We start from the raw sequence: 15,633 nt of genomic DNA on the forward strand, positions 1-15,633 counted from the left end.
TTACAATTACAAAATTTCATACAAGGTTTGTATTTAACATTTAAATAAATATGAAATAGCACCAAGAATTTGGAATTATTGGTAACACAAGTACTTAATAAAAATCAGCCAGGAATGATAAATTATAGAATAAACTCCATTAAGAATTAGTGTAATTTTTGCTTCACCATTGCCACTAGCTCTGAGGAGTACTTCTCCAACAATGCCAGCACCTCAGGATCTGTTGTTGTAAATCCTGTTGAGCTCTGCCCACTATCTTTACTGCTGTCTTTATCAACAACATGACTGTCATGTGGAAGTGAAGGTATTTTCTCCATTGTAGCTGAGCTAGTAGAACTAGCAGTGGTTGAAGTGTCTGTAAGAGCTAAAACTCTCTCATTGACTGGAAGTTTTTCAGGTTTCACTGTTCTTTTGCTGCATGTAGCTGGTGTCTTCTCTCTGTCAGCTACCCTGGCTTTACACTTCTTCCAGCGACTTCTGTATTTAGTGTGCCAGTTAACTGATTGTGTTTTGATGGTAGAAACAGCAGTAGCAATGGCAGCTACAACCTCATTATCTTCACTATTATCTTTCTCATCACATCTAGCTAGACTCTGCAAAGAGTGAGTTAACAAACTGCCACACAATTAAATGTTCATACCTCTTTGTGTATATCCATTAGTTGTTTTAAATTAAAGTCCAAGTCTTTAATAATGCTCTCAACTAGTTCAATATCTGATCCTATGTAAACTCTTAAAATTGTATTCAAAGTGTGTGTATATTTCATACCAGAAGATTTTTTCTTATCATTTTGTGCAGCAGTTGGCATTTTAGGTGACAACTTTGGTGATGTTTTAGGTGACTCCTTTATAATTTTTGTTTAGCATGTGATAATATGTGAATGGTTAACATACTTGAGCTCCTAATGGTAAAGGTGGAAGTTGCCTACTTTCCTTTGAGCCTTTCTATAACATAAAATGAAAGAAATGGGACACACATATTATTTATACAACACAAACTTTAATAAATCTTGCTCGTTGTCTGGTCATAGGTACTGGAGTGTCCGAGTGGGACTTTTCTTCAGATTTAGTATCAGCAGATTCTGATTGATTACTGTTAACAGTATCCTTTGGTGATGGTGATTCATCCTTTTTAGTTTTTGATTTAGTAGGTATTGCCAATCCCAACTATAGCAGCAAACAGTAATTATATTACGGTTTGTGACACCATTAAAAATGTAGCTTACTTCCTCTAATCTTTTCTTGGTCTTATCTACATCTGCCATAAAGCTCTCATTTTTCTTACCCTAAATAATTAGTTAGTTCCACACTTGAAAGACTTGCAGACACACTCACGCATGTACCATACTCACGCATGTACCACACACATACATGCACGCACGCACGCACGTGTGTGTGTGCACGCGTGCACATGTGTGTGCATGCATGTGTGTGGCACATACACACACACATACGTGCACACACACACACACACACACACGCACACACACACACACACACACACACTTACGGTTGCTTCTTCAAGTGATACTTCAGTAGATTTTACATCTTCTTTAGATACTGACTTAGGTATAACTGACTTAGTTGCTTGCGGTGGTTTGTGTCTACTAAGATTACTGTCTGAAACAGACAAGACGGTCTTCCTCAAATTATGACTACCATTCCCATTGTTATGATTATTATTAGTGTCCGGTTTAACAGATCTCCGCTTGCCAGGCAACTTCACATGTTTACTACGACCATCACTAGTGGATGGTTTATCACTAGCTGCCCTGTCACGAGCAAACAAGTCTGGTTCTGACACTGATATAGTGGGTGGAGCACTGTCTACAGATGCTGAACGTTTCTTAACAACACCCAGTTCAATAGCACTGGAAGACTTTTGTCTTTCCCTACAAAACAAAGGTACACTACAGCTTGTCCTACATGTACAGCAATTCACTGCCTATAGTATGTATGTCTTGTATGCTATACTTTAAAATGACAATCAAATTTTGATAACACAATGGACAATGAAAATTCTATTGCATACTACTCAATGCTACAAAAAATTACATACCATGATGATCCTAAATACTTGGAGGATATACTCATTCTCTTGTTTGGAGATTGTTCTGCAGGAGCACTAAGCAACCGGTCAGCATCAGTGTTTAAACTATCAAAGTGAGTGGCAATAAAGATGTTATTTGGAGGAGAGAATATACCAGGGGATTCAGGTGGTATTTCATCATCATCTAAAGCAGCCAACAATATCTCAACCAGAGTGCGAAATAAAACAGTTCAATCTTACCTGAAGCAGAATCCTATATATAGAAATTGTAGTGTAACAAATGACTTGTAAAAAAAATTAACATCCACTTACTTACCTCTGGTATAACTTTAGAGCTGTCTACTCTTATGGGCAGTGTACTCTTGAATAATTCAGAGTCCATTCTTATTACTTCAGGTTTTACTGATGGGTAAATAACTTCTTCATCAACATTGGCATCTGTGTCATCAGGGTCACTGAAATCCTGTACTTCTAGATCACCCATGTCTGTGACTTCACCACGTTTAGTGACATAGCTCTTTGTAGGTTCCTTAGGAGATAAATAGCAATAGCAATGTATTAAAAAGTTAATAAACTGTATCAAATGCATCATCTTTATATTATAGCCAACAGTGTTTTCCTATTGGAGAATTCATATACTACTTGAGTAATGCAGAAGTTATATCACAGCTGAAGGAGTAGTATACCTTAGTTATGAGCCTTATCCACAATGACGTTTTATGACATCACGAGAATAAAGATGGCCGCGATAGTTGGGGGACTGTTATACAGGCGCCTATGGAGATAAATTTTCGATCACTCACATTTCCGCTAGACATGGAGATATCGACCATTAACCGACAGGTATGTAACAAAAGTTATTGTAAACGTATGCTATTTAGAAAAAAAATTTCAAACGTGACAAAACTTGTTTATCGTAATGTCTTATACAAAACTTGACTGTACCTGTTGTTTAGAACTCAATATCTTCTTTTCTGGCTGAAACATGAGCAATTAAAAAAATTTCTTCATAGGCGCCTGTATAACAGTCCCGGCCATCTTTATTCTTGTGATGTCATAAAACGTCATTATGGATAAGGCTCATTGACACGAGGCAACAAGGGGAGGATGAATACGTGTTGATACAGCTAAATAATAAGCTACCTATGTGTTAATTAAATTTAGCAGTATTTCACAAAAAAGTCTAACTTTTTTTTATAGTAATGCTTTCTAAATTACAAAATAAGATATTATTATACCTTTTCTACATTATCTGGGCTAATATTCTCTCCATCTAGGACACACAACACTAAATATCACACACATAAAAGCATTAAAAAGATGAGCACCTGGAATGGTTGATTTATCTCCAATTCTCTGTACAAAACAAATGCAGTTACTGATTTATTATTGATATAGATGAATTATTTACCTCAGCCCATACTCCTGTTGGTGTAGTGGTTTGTTGGTCACTGCTGACTTGTTGGTTGGCAATAATGTGTGCTGCCATGCTAGGACGACTTTCAACCATCCTCTTCTGTGCCCATACAGGTAGCTCACTCATGCTGAACCTAAACCACTCTTCATCTTTGTCATCGGCTGGTGGCTCAATGTAATCCAGCTCTTCACTGTCACCAGAACTCAGTAAACTAGTAGCAGCTGAAGTCCTATCCTTTTTGCTCACAAAATATGTCTCTCTCCTAGAAAATATTCATGAATTACCAATACAAATTCCATGGTACACTTGCCTTGCTGCTGTTAAGGAAATGGAAGATGGCAGCTTGTGACCAAGTTCCATCAATCGATCATGCATTACTCTTGTCAGTTCGGGAGACAGACGCCAAATAAAAACACATCTAAAACAAGAGATATGTAGTGACACAATACTCATGCAATTGACCAACTACAGTGTGACCTGTCTAATAAGGACAACTCGGGACTGACCAGATGTACCTTGACTACCATGGTATAGTATCTGATTTTATTAGAAATGATATTTTTGGGATCTGAAATAACATATACCGTACGGAGGGAAACTTTGGAGGGGGAAAAATTTGGCGAATCAAGCAAAATACTTCTGTTGGCGAAATAAAATTTGGCGAATTATTAGCAGAGCGCGCCGTATTGAACTAATTAGATCACTAATTGCTGTGCCTGAAGCGAGAACTGGAGTGCCACGCCTCTCAGCGATTCGGCGCCTGGAGTCAGCTACCAACTAAAAGGTAATACTATATAGAAAGTAGATCTACACCCTCTGGAATAGTGAATATCGTACTTAACATGGTAGGACTCGCTATACTTGTCATGCCCGTTTTGAGTTGAAGTTTGAGGATACCACGTGTACAGTAACTAGCTACCTAGTGTGGTAGTCGAGGCAGGCTTGGCTCTAGCGTAATGCCTGGCCCACTATCCCTTGGTTGAGTAGAAAATTGATTAGTTCGAGGGTTGGTTTGCTATTTTCTTCGCCACCAAAATATTTGGATGGGGAAAATTTGACGAATTCATGGTCAATCGCCAAATTTTAACGGCGCCAAAGTTTCCCTCTATACGGTAGCAGGTTTTTCTGTGGGGGAAAATTTTGCAGATTGGCAGCTATCTGCAAAATCCCCCCCCCCCCCCCAATATGAAGCTCAGTTAAAATGGCATTTAATGCATAAAAGATCTTGAAGAAGCAACCCCCCCCCCCCCCCCCCCCAAAAAAAACTTTGAATGGTGGTCATCCACGAAATATTCCCCTCAAAAATATCCCTGCTATGCAGTAAGTAACTAAGTGTCTGGATTACATGGGTATCCTTGTTTATAAGTGTTCTTATCAACAGGACTATATACTGTTGTTACATACCCATCACCACAGACTGATAGAAGTCTCTTACAATCAGGACTGAATTTCACTCCAGTAACAACCTCTGTGTTAACAATTGTGACATACGCACACTGATATCTGTGATAGTACCTGAATGTCCATACAGTTTGGCAAGGCATTCTCCAGAGTAAAAATCATAGAGGCAAACTGATTTGTCTGAACTACTTGTAGCCACAAACATCCCAGAAGGGTCCAGTGTGACCTAGTGATGTTAATATACGTATAAGTAGTATGGAGAGGATGGGAGGGTACCTTTAGGATGGCTCCTTCATCACTCTCTGAGGCTTTGTAATATCTGATCTGTTTACCTTGAGCAATACTGTATATCCTGTAGTAACATGTACCATTTGCTTGTGTGTATACAATACACAATACTACAGGGTATGTATAAGTCTGTACATGTATACAATAGCATAAACAATGAAACATAGTCATGGTAATGCATGCATGGGGACAACTTTGTACTAAATAATACATACTGTGCTACCTGGAGTAAGTGTAGTGCCTCGCTGTAACATGCCTTACTAACAATGGTATGGACACTGAAGCCCCATTCTAGACATTAACAACTGGCCCTCAGGTCCTCACACGCACAAACTATACAGTACTACACACAACATGGACAAAGATTTTAAACAAACCTCAAATTTCTATCCTGGCCAACAGTGGCCATATTCTTCCTACAAACATACACAACAGCTAATTAATGGTATCAGTACTAATTGAAACTATACCTGCTGGCATCAATGTCCATATCATAGATAGTGGCCTTACTGACAAGGTGATTAGACCTTTGAAAACTGAGCTCCGGCTTCTACAAGGACATTTAGCAACAGATTAAAATTATATGGTACGGTAGTACCAAGAGTTAAACCTACACACTATTATTAACTCTTGGTAGTACTGTTTAAGTAGGGATCCCCCCAAAAGTAATGCATGCCGCCTAAAATGCCACTTTTAAAAATCATTCTAGAGACATCTTATGCAACGAAAATCATCTTTACGGAATAATATTACATCAAATACAGCATTAAAAACAAGAAAACACTTACACGCAGCCGGATATAGAATTAAAAAATATATCACTGAAACTTGTGTCCGCCTGCCTGCCAGACTGACAGTCACAAGGCTGGAGGTCAAACGAAGCAGCGCACAGCCACCATTTTATGCCACAATAACAAACTCACCAGTGGCATGTGCCTTTTGGGATTCCGACAAGTGTGTGCCCTCTGCGCCTTTTATCTTCAATCAGGCTGGTCATCTTCTTCATGCAATGAAACCATATTGAGGCATTAATTTTCCCTATCAACAACACTTTCCTTGAGCAGTATATTAGATGCCACAAACTTATTTAAAGTGCTTACGCTTGGTAGATACCTGTAACTTCATGAAAGGTTCAAGACCACGTCCATTAACGATCTATAACAATCGAGCACAGAGACCACACCTCTTAACAATCTATTTTTATTATTGGTATAGCTGTAATCAATATGAAATAGTGACACGCCTCTTGGTAGGTGAAAAGCTGACTTGAGACACTCTAATACAGCAGTCACCCTAATTGAACAGTCACACGTGTATAGCTGTATGCTATAACAAACTAGTATAATAAAAAAAATATTGATTTAGGGATCCAAGTGAGAAACAAGAGATGAATGATGGTATTACAGCATAGCTCGGTGGAAAAGTCCCTATTTTGGCACTGAACAAAATGATTGTTATAACATGCCAATGTAGGGATTTTCCTATGCTGTAATACCATCATTCATCTATTGTTTCACTAGTTTTTGTCGCTTGGACCCCTATTTCATTTTTAAATTAACAATACAAAACACAAAGTATTTTAAATTACTCTAATATTACACACAATAAGTAGCAACAGTGTTGCATTCATAATGGACCATCCATAGATCTAATAGCATCACGTACACTTACAGTTTCCAGAGTCCTGAACATGATGGACTTGTCTACCCCACAACTTAACAGCTGCAAACAATTGACTGAAACTACAAACACAGAAAGAGTACATTAAAAATTTTTGAACACAAACTTAGCAAAATGTCAAAGTAATCACTTTTGAGTACATACGACTATGTAAGTACACTAAAAACTTTTCCTGAAACTTAATCACATACACTACTACTCTTCTTGAAATGTGCTGACCATTGAATTTAACGGATGGGATAGATGCTGAGTGGTCATCAAGTGTCTGTAGGAAACTGTACTCTGGTCCTACCTTGAACACATGGATCAGCCGGTCCCTGCTTGAAGTAGCCATCAGGTAGTGACCTGAGAATAAAGTGATTGATAATTAATGCATGCAGTAAAAAGATGTACATTTTAAGGTTGGCTAAAATCTAATATAATAAGTTCAAGGAAGAACTGAGGATTTACAATCATCAAGTCTTGCTTTTTTGGATAAAAATCTCTATAGAAACACAAAACTTTTGTTTTAGTATGATGGTATCCCTGGGGTCTCTTACCTGATGAGGGATCAGAGTATTCAATTGATAAGATTTCAGCGTCATGTGCTTCTACCTCATACAGCACATCCATAAATTGTAAATCATGTACTCTGTAAGGGATTGTATATGATAACATGTGTTGTATTAGAGGATGCTTAATGGATGGTGTGCATTCGTGCACACCAATCAACCACATCTCTGTGTGCGCGCGCGCGCGCGCGTGTGTGTGTGTGTGTGTGTGTGTGTGTGTGTGTGTGTGTGTGTGTGTGTGTGTGTGTGCATGTGTGCATGTATGTGTCCCATCCATGTGTGTGCATGTTAAAGCAAAACACACTTCAAATTTCCAGCCCTGTCTCCAACCACCATGTGCTGTCCATCAGGACTAAACCGGATTGATCGGATGCCTCGTGTGTTGTCAGCCACTGCCCTGGCATCCCCTAATATATTCATGCACCACATGATAGCAACAACCAGTACACACTAACCAGGTAACTTGCTGGCATCTTTTAGTACTGCACTGTCTGCATCAGTGTACAGAATCTTTGAAATCTCCTGTAAATTAAATAGAATATGAATCTGCATGTGAAGTTAACACATCAACACAACTGCTCCAATATACTCATAGCCAGTCAGCCATATTATAATACTCACAACGTGAACCCTAGCTATTTTAATGCAAGGCTAGATGCCTATAACCTCCAATCTTAAACTGCAAACACACACAATTACAAGTACATACTCCCATAATAAATGTCCCAAACACAAATTACATATAAAGCTACGTACTTTTGAATATATATTCTTGACAGGAGCTGCAGCTATATAAAATGAAGATGTCAACTGATATCATAAGGCACTCAGACTAACCTTTAGAGATGGACCAGAACCTTACAGTTGCATCAGATGAGCAGGTAGCAAAACAAGATGCTGGTAGTAGACTAGCACTTGTTTCCTCTAAATGAGGATAGCACTGTGTAGTGACAACATGAAAGGTACATGCAAGTTGTGGGTGTGCTGATTCACTCACATCAACATCCCAGACGCAGGCACCATGGAACAGTGTAGAGTACACCTTACCAATCTGATCTATGTTACTCCAGTCCCACACATACAGGCTGTGATCATTATAGACACAAGCCAGCTAGTGGAAGAGTATTATAAGTGTCAGGGGTGGACATGTACAGGTCACCAGTACTCTACACAACTAGTTGATAGACAACTTTTAAAAAGTAAACTACTTTTAGTCATTCACACAGGGCAAATATACAGTGAAATCTGTTTACAAGAGGTCACCAAATAACATGTTCACCTGTCTACCATAGTAATAACATCCAAACATGTCAATATACACAAAGTTACCACCTTTTGGCCTAAAGGCGACTATAGTATAGAATGCTGCAAGTATTTTATATTTTAGAACACTTTTAATACGACACTTAAATACTCTCTAATACAGCAATCTCTTTATTATTCGTAACACTATACACACACTATATACTCTTACTCTTTTGCTAACTACATCAATTGCCAGTGCCACTGTGTCAGCATACTTGTCCCCATCACCAGTAAACTGACTGGAGTATGTAACATGATACATCTTGTATATGATCTGATGGGTGTACCTTGCATCCAGTGCTGTAGCTATATCAACACCTAGTGGGTGGGGCTTGGGGATTGTTGCAATGTACTCCAAGCTGACTGGATCAAATAACCTGTTGTGTGACAGGGTAACCATATATGGCTATACACATGTGACTATTAACTATGTTTAGTGCGATACTGAATAGCAGTCCATACTCAAACTTGAAGCCCATAAGTAAATGCAGACATCAGAGGCAGCTGATACTTAGCAGATGTTACTATGAATGATATTAGATTTATCAAGTATGTTTAATTACCAAATGTGAAAAATCCAAATTAACAGTACTATGTACCACTCTGCGTGGGCAGTTCAAAGGCACCGCCAGTGCCATAATTTGTATATTGCACTGCTGCAGACCGCAGCGAGTGCATTATAACTTATAACGCACTGGTTGTGGTTTTGTAGACCACAACAAGTGCATTATAAGTTATAATGGAACGACCGCAGTGCAATATACAGATATTGCACTGGCTGCGGTTTTGTGCAGCATAGCACAAGTGCCGGTGGCGAAGACCACTACGACACCTCACCTAATAGGTGGAAAGACACTTCACAGATCACTCGAATTCTTTTATAGCCTGACATGTAAAGGTCGATTGTGGGCCATAACGTCACCAATACGTATAATGTTTACAAACAGCCAATGGCGATCGAAAAAGCCAACGCGGGTGGCCACAACTCTAGTCTACATATATATAAACGTACTTATACACCTTACTAGTCTGGTGCCATCTTAGCTCAGATTAAACTGTAGTCCACTTCGACAATGACTCAATAAAACAAATATATTCTAAATAATACTAACCTTTACGTTCGATTGTGGTAACCAGTTTTGTCATGCCAACAGATTCGAGTTTAGCCAGTGTGAATAGTAAGAATTAGACTAGTATCTCGTTTATTAGTTAGGTTTTGTTTACTTAAACCGTCTATTTAGCTGCTTTTTTTCACTCAATAGAATCACTATGGCGATTAGTCTGGTGCTTAGTCTATATGGCACGCTGGCATGCTGAGCACTACGTGATGAGAGTTGAACAGCGAATGCAGGTTAGTGATATAACCCATAGCATACTAGCTTTCAATATCTCAGGTGGCTGCAGTACTGCAGGGGGAACGTCATCGCAACGTCCGGCTTGGTTACCCACAATCGATGTTAGAAACCTGGCCTTTATAAGTGTTACAGCTGTCTTGTGAGACTCTCCCCACCTATTAGGTGAGTGGTACATAACAGTTATACAACGTGCACTCGTGCTCTGCCTGTATAAACGCACTTGCCTTCGGGCTTAACGGCCCTCAGGCTCGTGCGTTTATATCAGGCAGAGCACTCGTGGCCGTTGTATAACTATATAATATACATCACAACTTTTCCATTCTGGATTCCTTGCGACCATGCTGAAATGTCATATTTGGTGGCTAGGTGTCCTGATTTCAAGGGTCCTAATGTATGTACACTAATACAATTGGGGCCATATAAAAGTACAGGAAAATGTCCAAATTTCAGGGCATGATTGTGATGGGTCCTATACTGCGGACAACTGACAATGTCATTCTGCTAGAAGACACTACTACACTACATACCTCACAGTTCCACCTGATCCAGCACAGAACACGTACTGAGGACTGAGTGCCATTGAATGAGCTGTACCAACCTGTAGGGATATCTCATGTATGCCACATGTCTATGAAATGCTCTTACACATGCTTGTAAAATTATAGTAGGAAAGATGTCTCTATCCCTTACCTTGCATTCGATGAAGCTCTCTAGTTTCCTATCCTTGTTGAAGAGACAGAGGTAACCGGTTTTGGTGACACAATAGGTGCGATCAGCCATAGAGCCTTTGCCACAGCTAACTGCTGCAAAACATTGATTGCGTAGGTCCCCTAGTAACGCTGATCTCCCTCGTAATGGATGAGTCAAGTTGGCCTAACACATGTACACAAACACACACAAATATAGCACACATTTGTAAATTATGTCAATGGGAATTTACCTTTTCTCCTTTTACTTGGGAATCAAAGTACCAAAATTTGATGAGTCTATTTCCAACTGTGACAAAATAGTTGCCATCTTCTGAGAAGTCCACACCATATATTTTGCTGGATACTTTATTGCTAGCAATCACTGAAGATGTCTAAAAAGTAGTATAATATATCATGCACACGCGCACACACACACACATACACACACACACACACATACACACCTTCCAATTCCACACATTTACCATCATATCATGTTGGTAGCCCACAGACACAAAATACTTCAGGTCAGGAGAGAATGCCTACAAGACAATACAACACAATAAAACCTTCATTAATCTACACAATGCTCTCTGCTTAACACAGGCCCACCATTTACTATGTATGCAGTTCACACAATTCAACAACTTTTCGGCAATCATATGAGCTCTACATAACACACATACAATACAACCAATTATGGTAAACTAAAGGATCCATTGGTGATGTGGTCTACAACAGCCTAGGGAAAACTAACAGTACATTAGGGTGTGGTTAATTAAAGCAAAGTAGTCAGTTGCATACAAGCTGTGAAGCTCTATCATGAATGATGTGGTCAGCACAGAACTGAAAAGGCTTTATAATGGCCTCTTGGGACCAGTCCATTTCCTCTGAGGCCTTATGTTGGCTTTGACAGGTTATGTACATATAAGGTAAAACTGGACTGTTAAGAAAGGTATGCCCTTGTATGTACAGAAGTAAGGATTTGAGAAAGATACTTGCACAAAGTAGACTGTGCATTGTTTCAATGCAAAAGTTGAAATTTTACTCAGCTAATCTCATAAACAAAAAGTGCTTTGCAAATCCAGCTAGCATTTTACCTGATGAATTGGTGACAAATTTATTCCACCCATTGCACACTCAGTCATACATAATCACTTACAGCACAAGAGATTCCATAGTTGTGACCATTCAGTTCAACCATGTGCTCTTCGTTGCTACTGGTAATATCCCATATTCTCACTGCTGGATTATGGCCACAATCACCAACAGCTAGGTATTTACCATCAGGAGAAAATGCCAAACTTGATATCGGCTTTCTACAGGCATTGGGATGTCATTAAATGTTTGATACTTAAAATAAACAGTACAAAAGTGTTAATGTGTATGAAATGATGGTATACGAACATTTCATACAAAGAATGGTTCCATGAATTTTCCATGAACTGAGATAAAAATCTAGTAGAGTTTATGTATATTTACAGGTGTGTATATAGAAACATACAGACACAATTAATAATGCATGTGTGTTATATGTACCTTGATACATTGAAAAGATAGTGAAACTTATTCTTCTTGGAGTTGAATAACACAACTACACACCTGTAATGAGATGTATTTAAATACAAAATGAACACACAAAAACAGCCAAGTTGTACAATTATTATCATCAACATCATTGCAGCCATTTCATGGCCGTCACCTTTCATTTCACAACTTTTTTCACCCAGGCTTTTTGAAGGCCGCACTCTTTTTTACAGCTTGGCTGTTTTTGAGTGGATCATATGTAGTATGTAATGGTTGTATTTCATATGTAGTCCTGTATTAAGGCACCAAGTAAGTACCCTTCACCAGGCCTTTGACAAAAATGCCTGGTGTAACCTGTGTAATATGGACACCTTGGGGATCAACCAAACATGTTCTGATTATCAAGGTGTCCAGGTTTCAATATATCTTTATACCAGCGTCCTTTTTATAGAGTGCCCACAGGTTCCACAGAATGCAGTATACTATTCTGGGGAAAACCTGTCAGCTAAAATGTAACACTGGTACAAATCACAACACTGGTACAAATCACAACACGGTACAGTGTTCCAAGCCAACACATGCTAATTAGTGCTGAAACGAATAGCAATTTTTACTATTCGAATAATTGTGAACAAAACAACCAAATATTCGATTATTCTTTAAGCTATACTTCTATTAAATAAGTGCTGAAACCTTTTGTTAGGGAGTAAAGTAAAGCCTAAGAGCTATTTCTAACTTTTCTAAAATAGAATTTTTACAGCATAGATACAGTAGGGGACTTTAAAAAGTTTACATATGGTTCAAAAAGAACTATTGTAAAACTATTGGTAATACTATTAGTAATTACCATTGTTTTTTACGATTGCTTTAGTAATTACAATAGTAATTACAATTGCTTGTGCTGTGTTGTATGTTGTACAGCTATTGTTTTGTTAATTGACTGCTACATGACAGCTGCAAAGTTACAAATTTCACTGCCTATCAAGCTTGTTGCCAGCTGGTAGTTACACATTTAATTGTTCTTTCCCCTCTGTGTGTGGTTGTGCATGCAACTGGCAACTAGATTTGTTGTTTTAAACATGTAAACATATTGTAAACATGATAGTAATTACGATGTGTTCGGTTTTTACCATTACAATAGTCATTGTAAAACTGTTGCATTACAATGGTCTTTACAAAACCAAATGTAAACTTTTTAAAGTCACCTACTGTACATCAGTTCATTCACAATCTTAAGTTTCAAGGCTGGTTTTTCCATCTGAATACAATGCACAAAGTGCTAATGATTATTCTAATAGTGTGGTAACAAATTAAATAGTGTCATACCAACCACATAGTCAAATAAGTGTATTTTATGTTGGTTGAGCTTTGTGAATTAGACAGAAAATAACTTCTTTCCGGAATACGTAATGCAAGTGCACGTGCCATGCACGGTAAGTATAACAAAAGGTAGCCTACAATTATGAAATGACAGCATAGAATTAAACATGTGTTCACACATTTGAGTTTATATAGTGCTTGCCCTTCTACGACAATTGCAACTATGCCTTTGTCTACTGGACAACCTTCTTGCCTGCTTTGAAGGTTTTAAGCAGTCGCAAGAGCAATCGCGTAAAGCACTGGAAGAGAAGTTGGTGAAGTTTAAAGCCGAATTTGCAGCAACCAAGGAAAGCCAGAAGGAGAATACAGAACGGGCTTTAAAGAGAATTTAATGGGATCGCCCCCTCCAGTTCCAGAGAAAAGGACACGAGGAGCAGTTTCAAGTTAACCTTGACATTCAGGAGTCGGAATCAGGACCATGTGTCATCTGCTACAAACCACTTGAGAAAACTGGCTCCAATGAAGAAGCCAATTGTCATCAAGGAGCTACAAGAAGGTGCGTCCTCCCTGGCTGAAAGGCAGAAACATATCCACCTTCAGAAAATGGCTGGGCCGCAGTGGAATACATTGGCCACAGTTTCACCAACGACAAAGTCAATGACAAGAAAATGGAAAGCTTCAACAGGTAGGCGGGTATTAAGAAGAGGCGTAAAGCTGAAGCTGTACAAAAATCCAAAAGGCCTCCGAGGCAGTCTCAGATGGGCTACCACCAGGAATACATGGGCTACCAGGGGCCTCAAGAATTCTACTGCCAGGACCCGTACTACTGTCAGGACCAGTACTATTGCCCAAATTTTGTTAGGGCACCCTACAGAAGGCCCCATGGTCCCTGCTACCAATGTGGCAAGATGGGATACATATGGGCTGAGTGCCAAAGTCAACCAGACAAGTATCCTTTTTGTCATGGAGGTGTTCTGAGGATAATGTTCATGTGTGTGTTGGTAAACACCCTTCTGTGGGTGTTAACACTGTATGTGCTAGTTCAAGAGGTCAGAGTAATGAGACTAATGAACCTGGGGAGGTATTTAACACTTCTAGTGTGACTTAGACCTTAAGGCGGGGCTAATTCTGGTACATGATGAACAGACAGATGAAAGTCTCAGCCAGTGTATGGGAATTCTGATTCAGCCCTACTATCAGCATTGGGCGCTGCCTAGGGCAGACTGGACTGGTGATCCAGTGGTGACTAGCTAAACAAGTACCAGAAACAGGAAGCTATATTAGATTTAAACCACTTTCTAATAGGGATGAGGCAGTGAATGATGAACAACTTGGCAAGAAGAGAGATAATTATATAATTATTAATTAATTAATTAATTAATTAATTAATTAAGGTGGAGACAAGCTTGCACCTGTTAAGGGAAGTGAAATGCTACTGAAGAAACTACTAGCCATGTCTAAGGAGAATGAGATACTACTGGAGCAACTAATAGCTATGTCTAAGGAGAGTAAGATGCCATTGGAGAAACTATATGGGTACTCCACATAAGACAAGGAGATCTTGCTTTGGAGCCAGAGACAGGAAACAGTAACATGTTTATTAGATGTGATCAACAAAAGGAATTTTTCAGCAACATTCCCAGTGATGGGGTAGCCAGTAGTACAGTAAGTGAGGAACAACCTAGCAAGAAGATTGAGAAACAAGTCACAGAGAAGTATGAGGCCACTGGCTTCAGAAAACAATGGAAATAGTATCTCATTAGATACTACATTAGATTAGGTGTCATTGTCATGTAAAGAGAATTGTCAATCTAAAAAGCAGCAGTATTGCAAGCGGAAGCTTCATGATACACTGTATCAGGGTTCACTGAAGATAAGTTAGCAGCATTAAAAAGCTAGCTGCAGTTGGCAGCCCAAGACAGCCAAATAAAAGCCAGGTCCTTTGCTAGTATCACAGGTAAAATAATATCCATGTCCATTGCCATAGGCCCATTGGCTCGCCTAATGACATGCAGCATGTATGCTTTACTTGCTTCCAGGCAATCATGGTG

The 15,633-nt window shown here is 39.0% G+C and overlaps 1 protein-coding gene across 1 annotated transcript in view; it reads right to left on the reverse strand.

The window, feature by feature from the left end:
• LOC136269158 (mitogen-activated protein kinase-binding protein 1-like) overlaps positions 1-15,633 on the reverse strand; it is a 27,531-nt gene continuing 11,898 nt past the window's right edge. The window contains exons 3-37 of the mRNA XM_066064640.1: positions 12,275-12,337; positions 11,898-12,054; positions 11,200-11,277; positions 10,987-11,127; positions 10,737-10,919; positions 10,574-10,644; positions 8,979-9,068; positions 8,861-8,930; positions 8,384-8,497; positions 8,224-8,326; positions 8,143-8,174; positions 7,842-7,908; positions 7,691-7,793; positions 7,375-7,466; positions 7,055-7,180; positions 6,827-6,897; positions 5,626-5,705; positions 5,533-5,571; positions 5,144-5,219; positions 4,982-5,093; positions 4,871-4,934; positions 3,777-3,884; positions 3,461-3,728; positions 3,378-3,405; positions 3,288-3,322; positions 2,366-2,578; positions 2,290-2,302; positions 2,059-2,233; positions 1,510-1,891; positions 1,226-1,285; positions 999-1,166; positions 894-944; positions 769-844; positions 641-720; positions 1-593 (exon numbers count right to left, since the gene is read on the reverse strand). Coding sequence (XP_065920712.1) covers positions 147-593; positions 641-720; positions 769-844; positions 894-944; positions 999-1,166; positions 1,226-1,285; positions 1,510-1,891; positions 2,059-2,233; positions 2,290-2,302; positions 2,366-2,578; positions 3,288-3,322; positions 3,378-3,405; positions 3,461-3,728; positions 3,777-3,884; positions 4,871-4,934; positions 4,982-5,093; positions 5,144-5,219; positions 5,533-5,571; positions 5,626-5,705; positions 6,827-6,897; positions 7,055-7,180; positions 7,375-7,466; positions 7,691-7,793; positions 7,842-7,908; positions 8,143-8,174; positions 8,224-8,326; positions 8,384-8,497; positions 8,861-8,930; positions 8,979-9,068; positions 10,574-10,644; positions 10,737-10,919; positions 10,987-11,127; positions 11,200-11,277; positions 11,898-12,054; positions 12,275-12,337 — 4,036 coding nt within the window. The 3' untranslated portion in view covers positions 1-146. The remainder of the gene's footprint in view (positions 594-640; positions 721-768; positions 845-893; positions 945-998; positions 1,167-1,225; positions 1,286-1,509; positions 1,892-2,058; positions 2,234-2,289; positions 2,303-2,365; positions 2,579-3,287; positions 3,323-3,377; positions 3,406-3,460; positions 3,729-3,776; positions 3,885-4,870; positions 4,935-4,981; positions 5,094-5,143; positions 5,220-5,532; positions 5,572-5,625; positions 5,706-6,826; positions 6,898-7,054; positions 7,181-7,374; positions 7,467-7,690; positions 7,794-7,841; positions 7,909-8,142; positions 8,175-8,223; positions 8,327-8,383; positions 8,498-8,860; positions 8,931-8,978; positions 9,069-10,573; positions 10,645-10,736; positions 10,920-10,986; positions 11,128-11,199; positions 11,278-11,897; positions 12,055-12,274; positions 12,338-15,633) is intronic.

The sequence above is a fragment of the Dysidea avara genome, chromosome 10 (genome assembly GCF_963678975.1).
Source record: "Dysidea avara chromosome 10, odDysAvar1.4, whole genome shotgun sequence".
NCBI classification, from domain to species: domain Eukaryota; kingdom Metazoa; phylum Porifera; class Demospongiae; order Dictyoceratida; family Dysideidae; genus Dysidea; species Dysidea avara.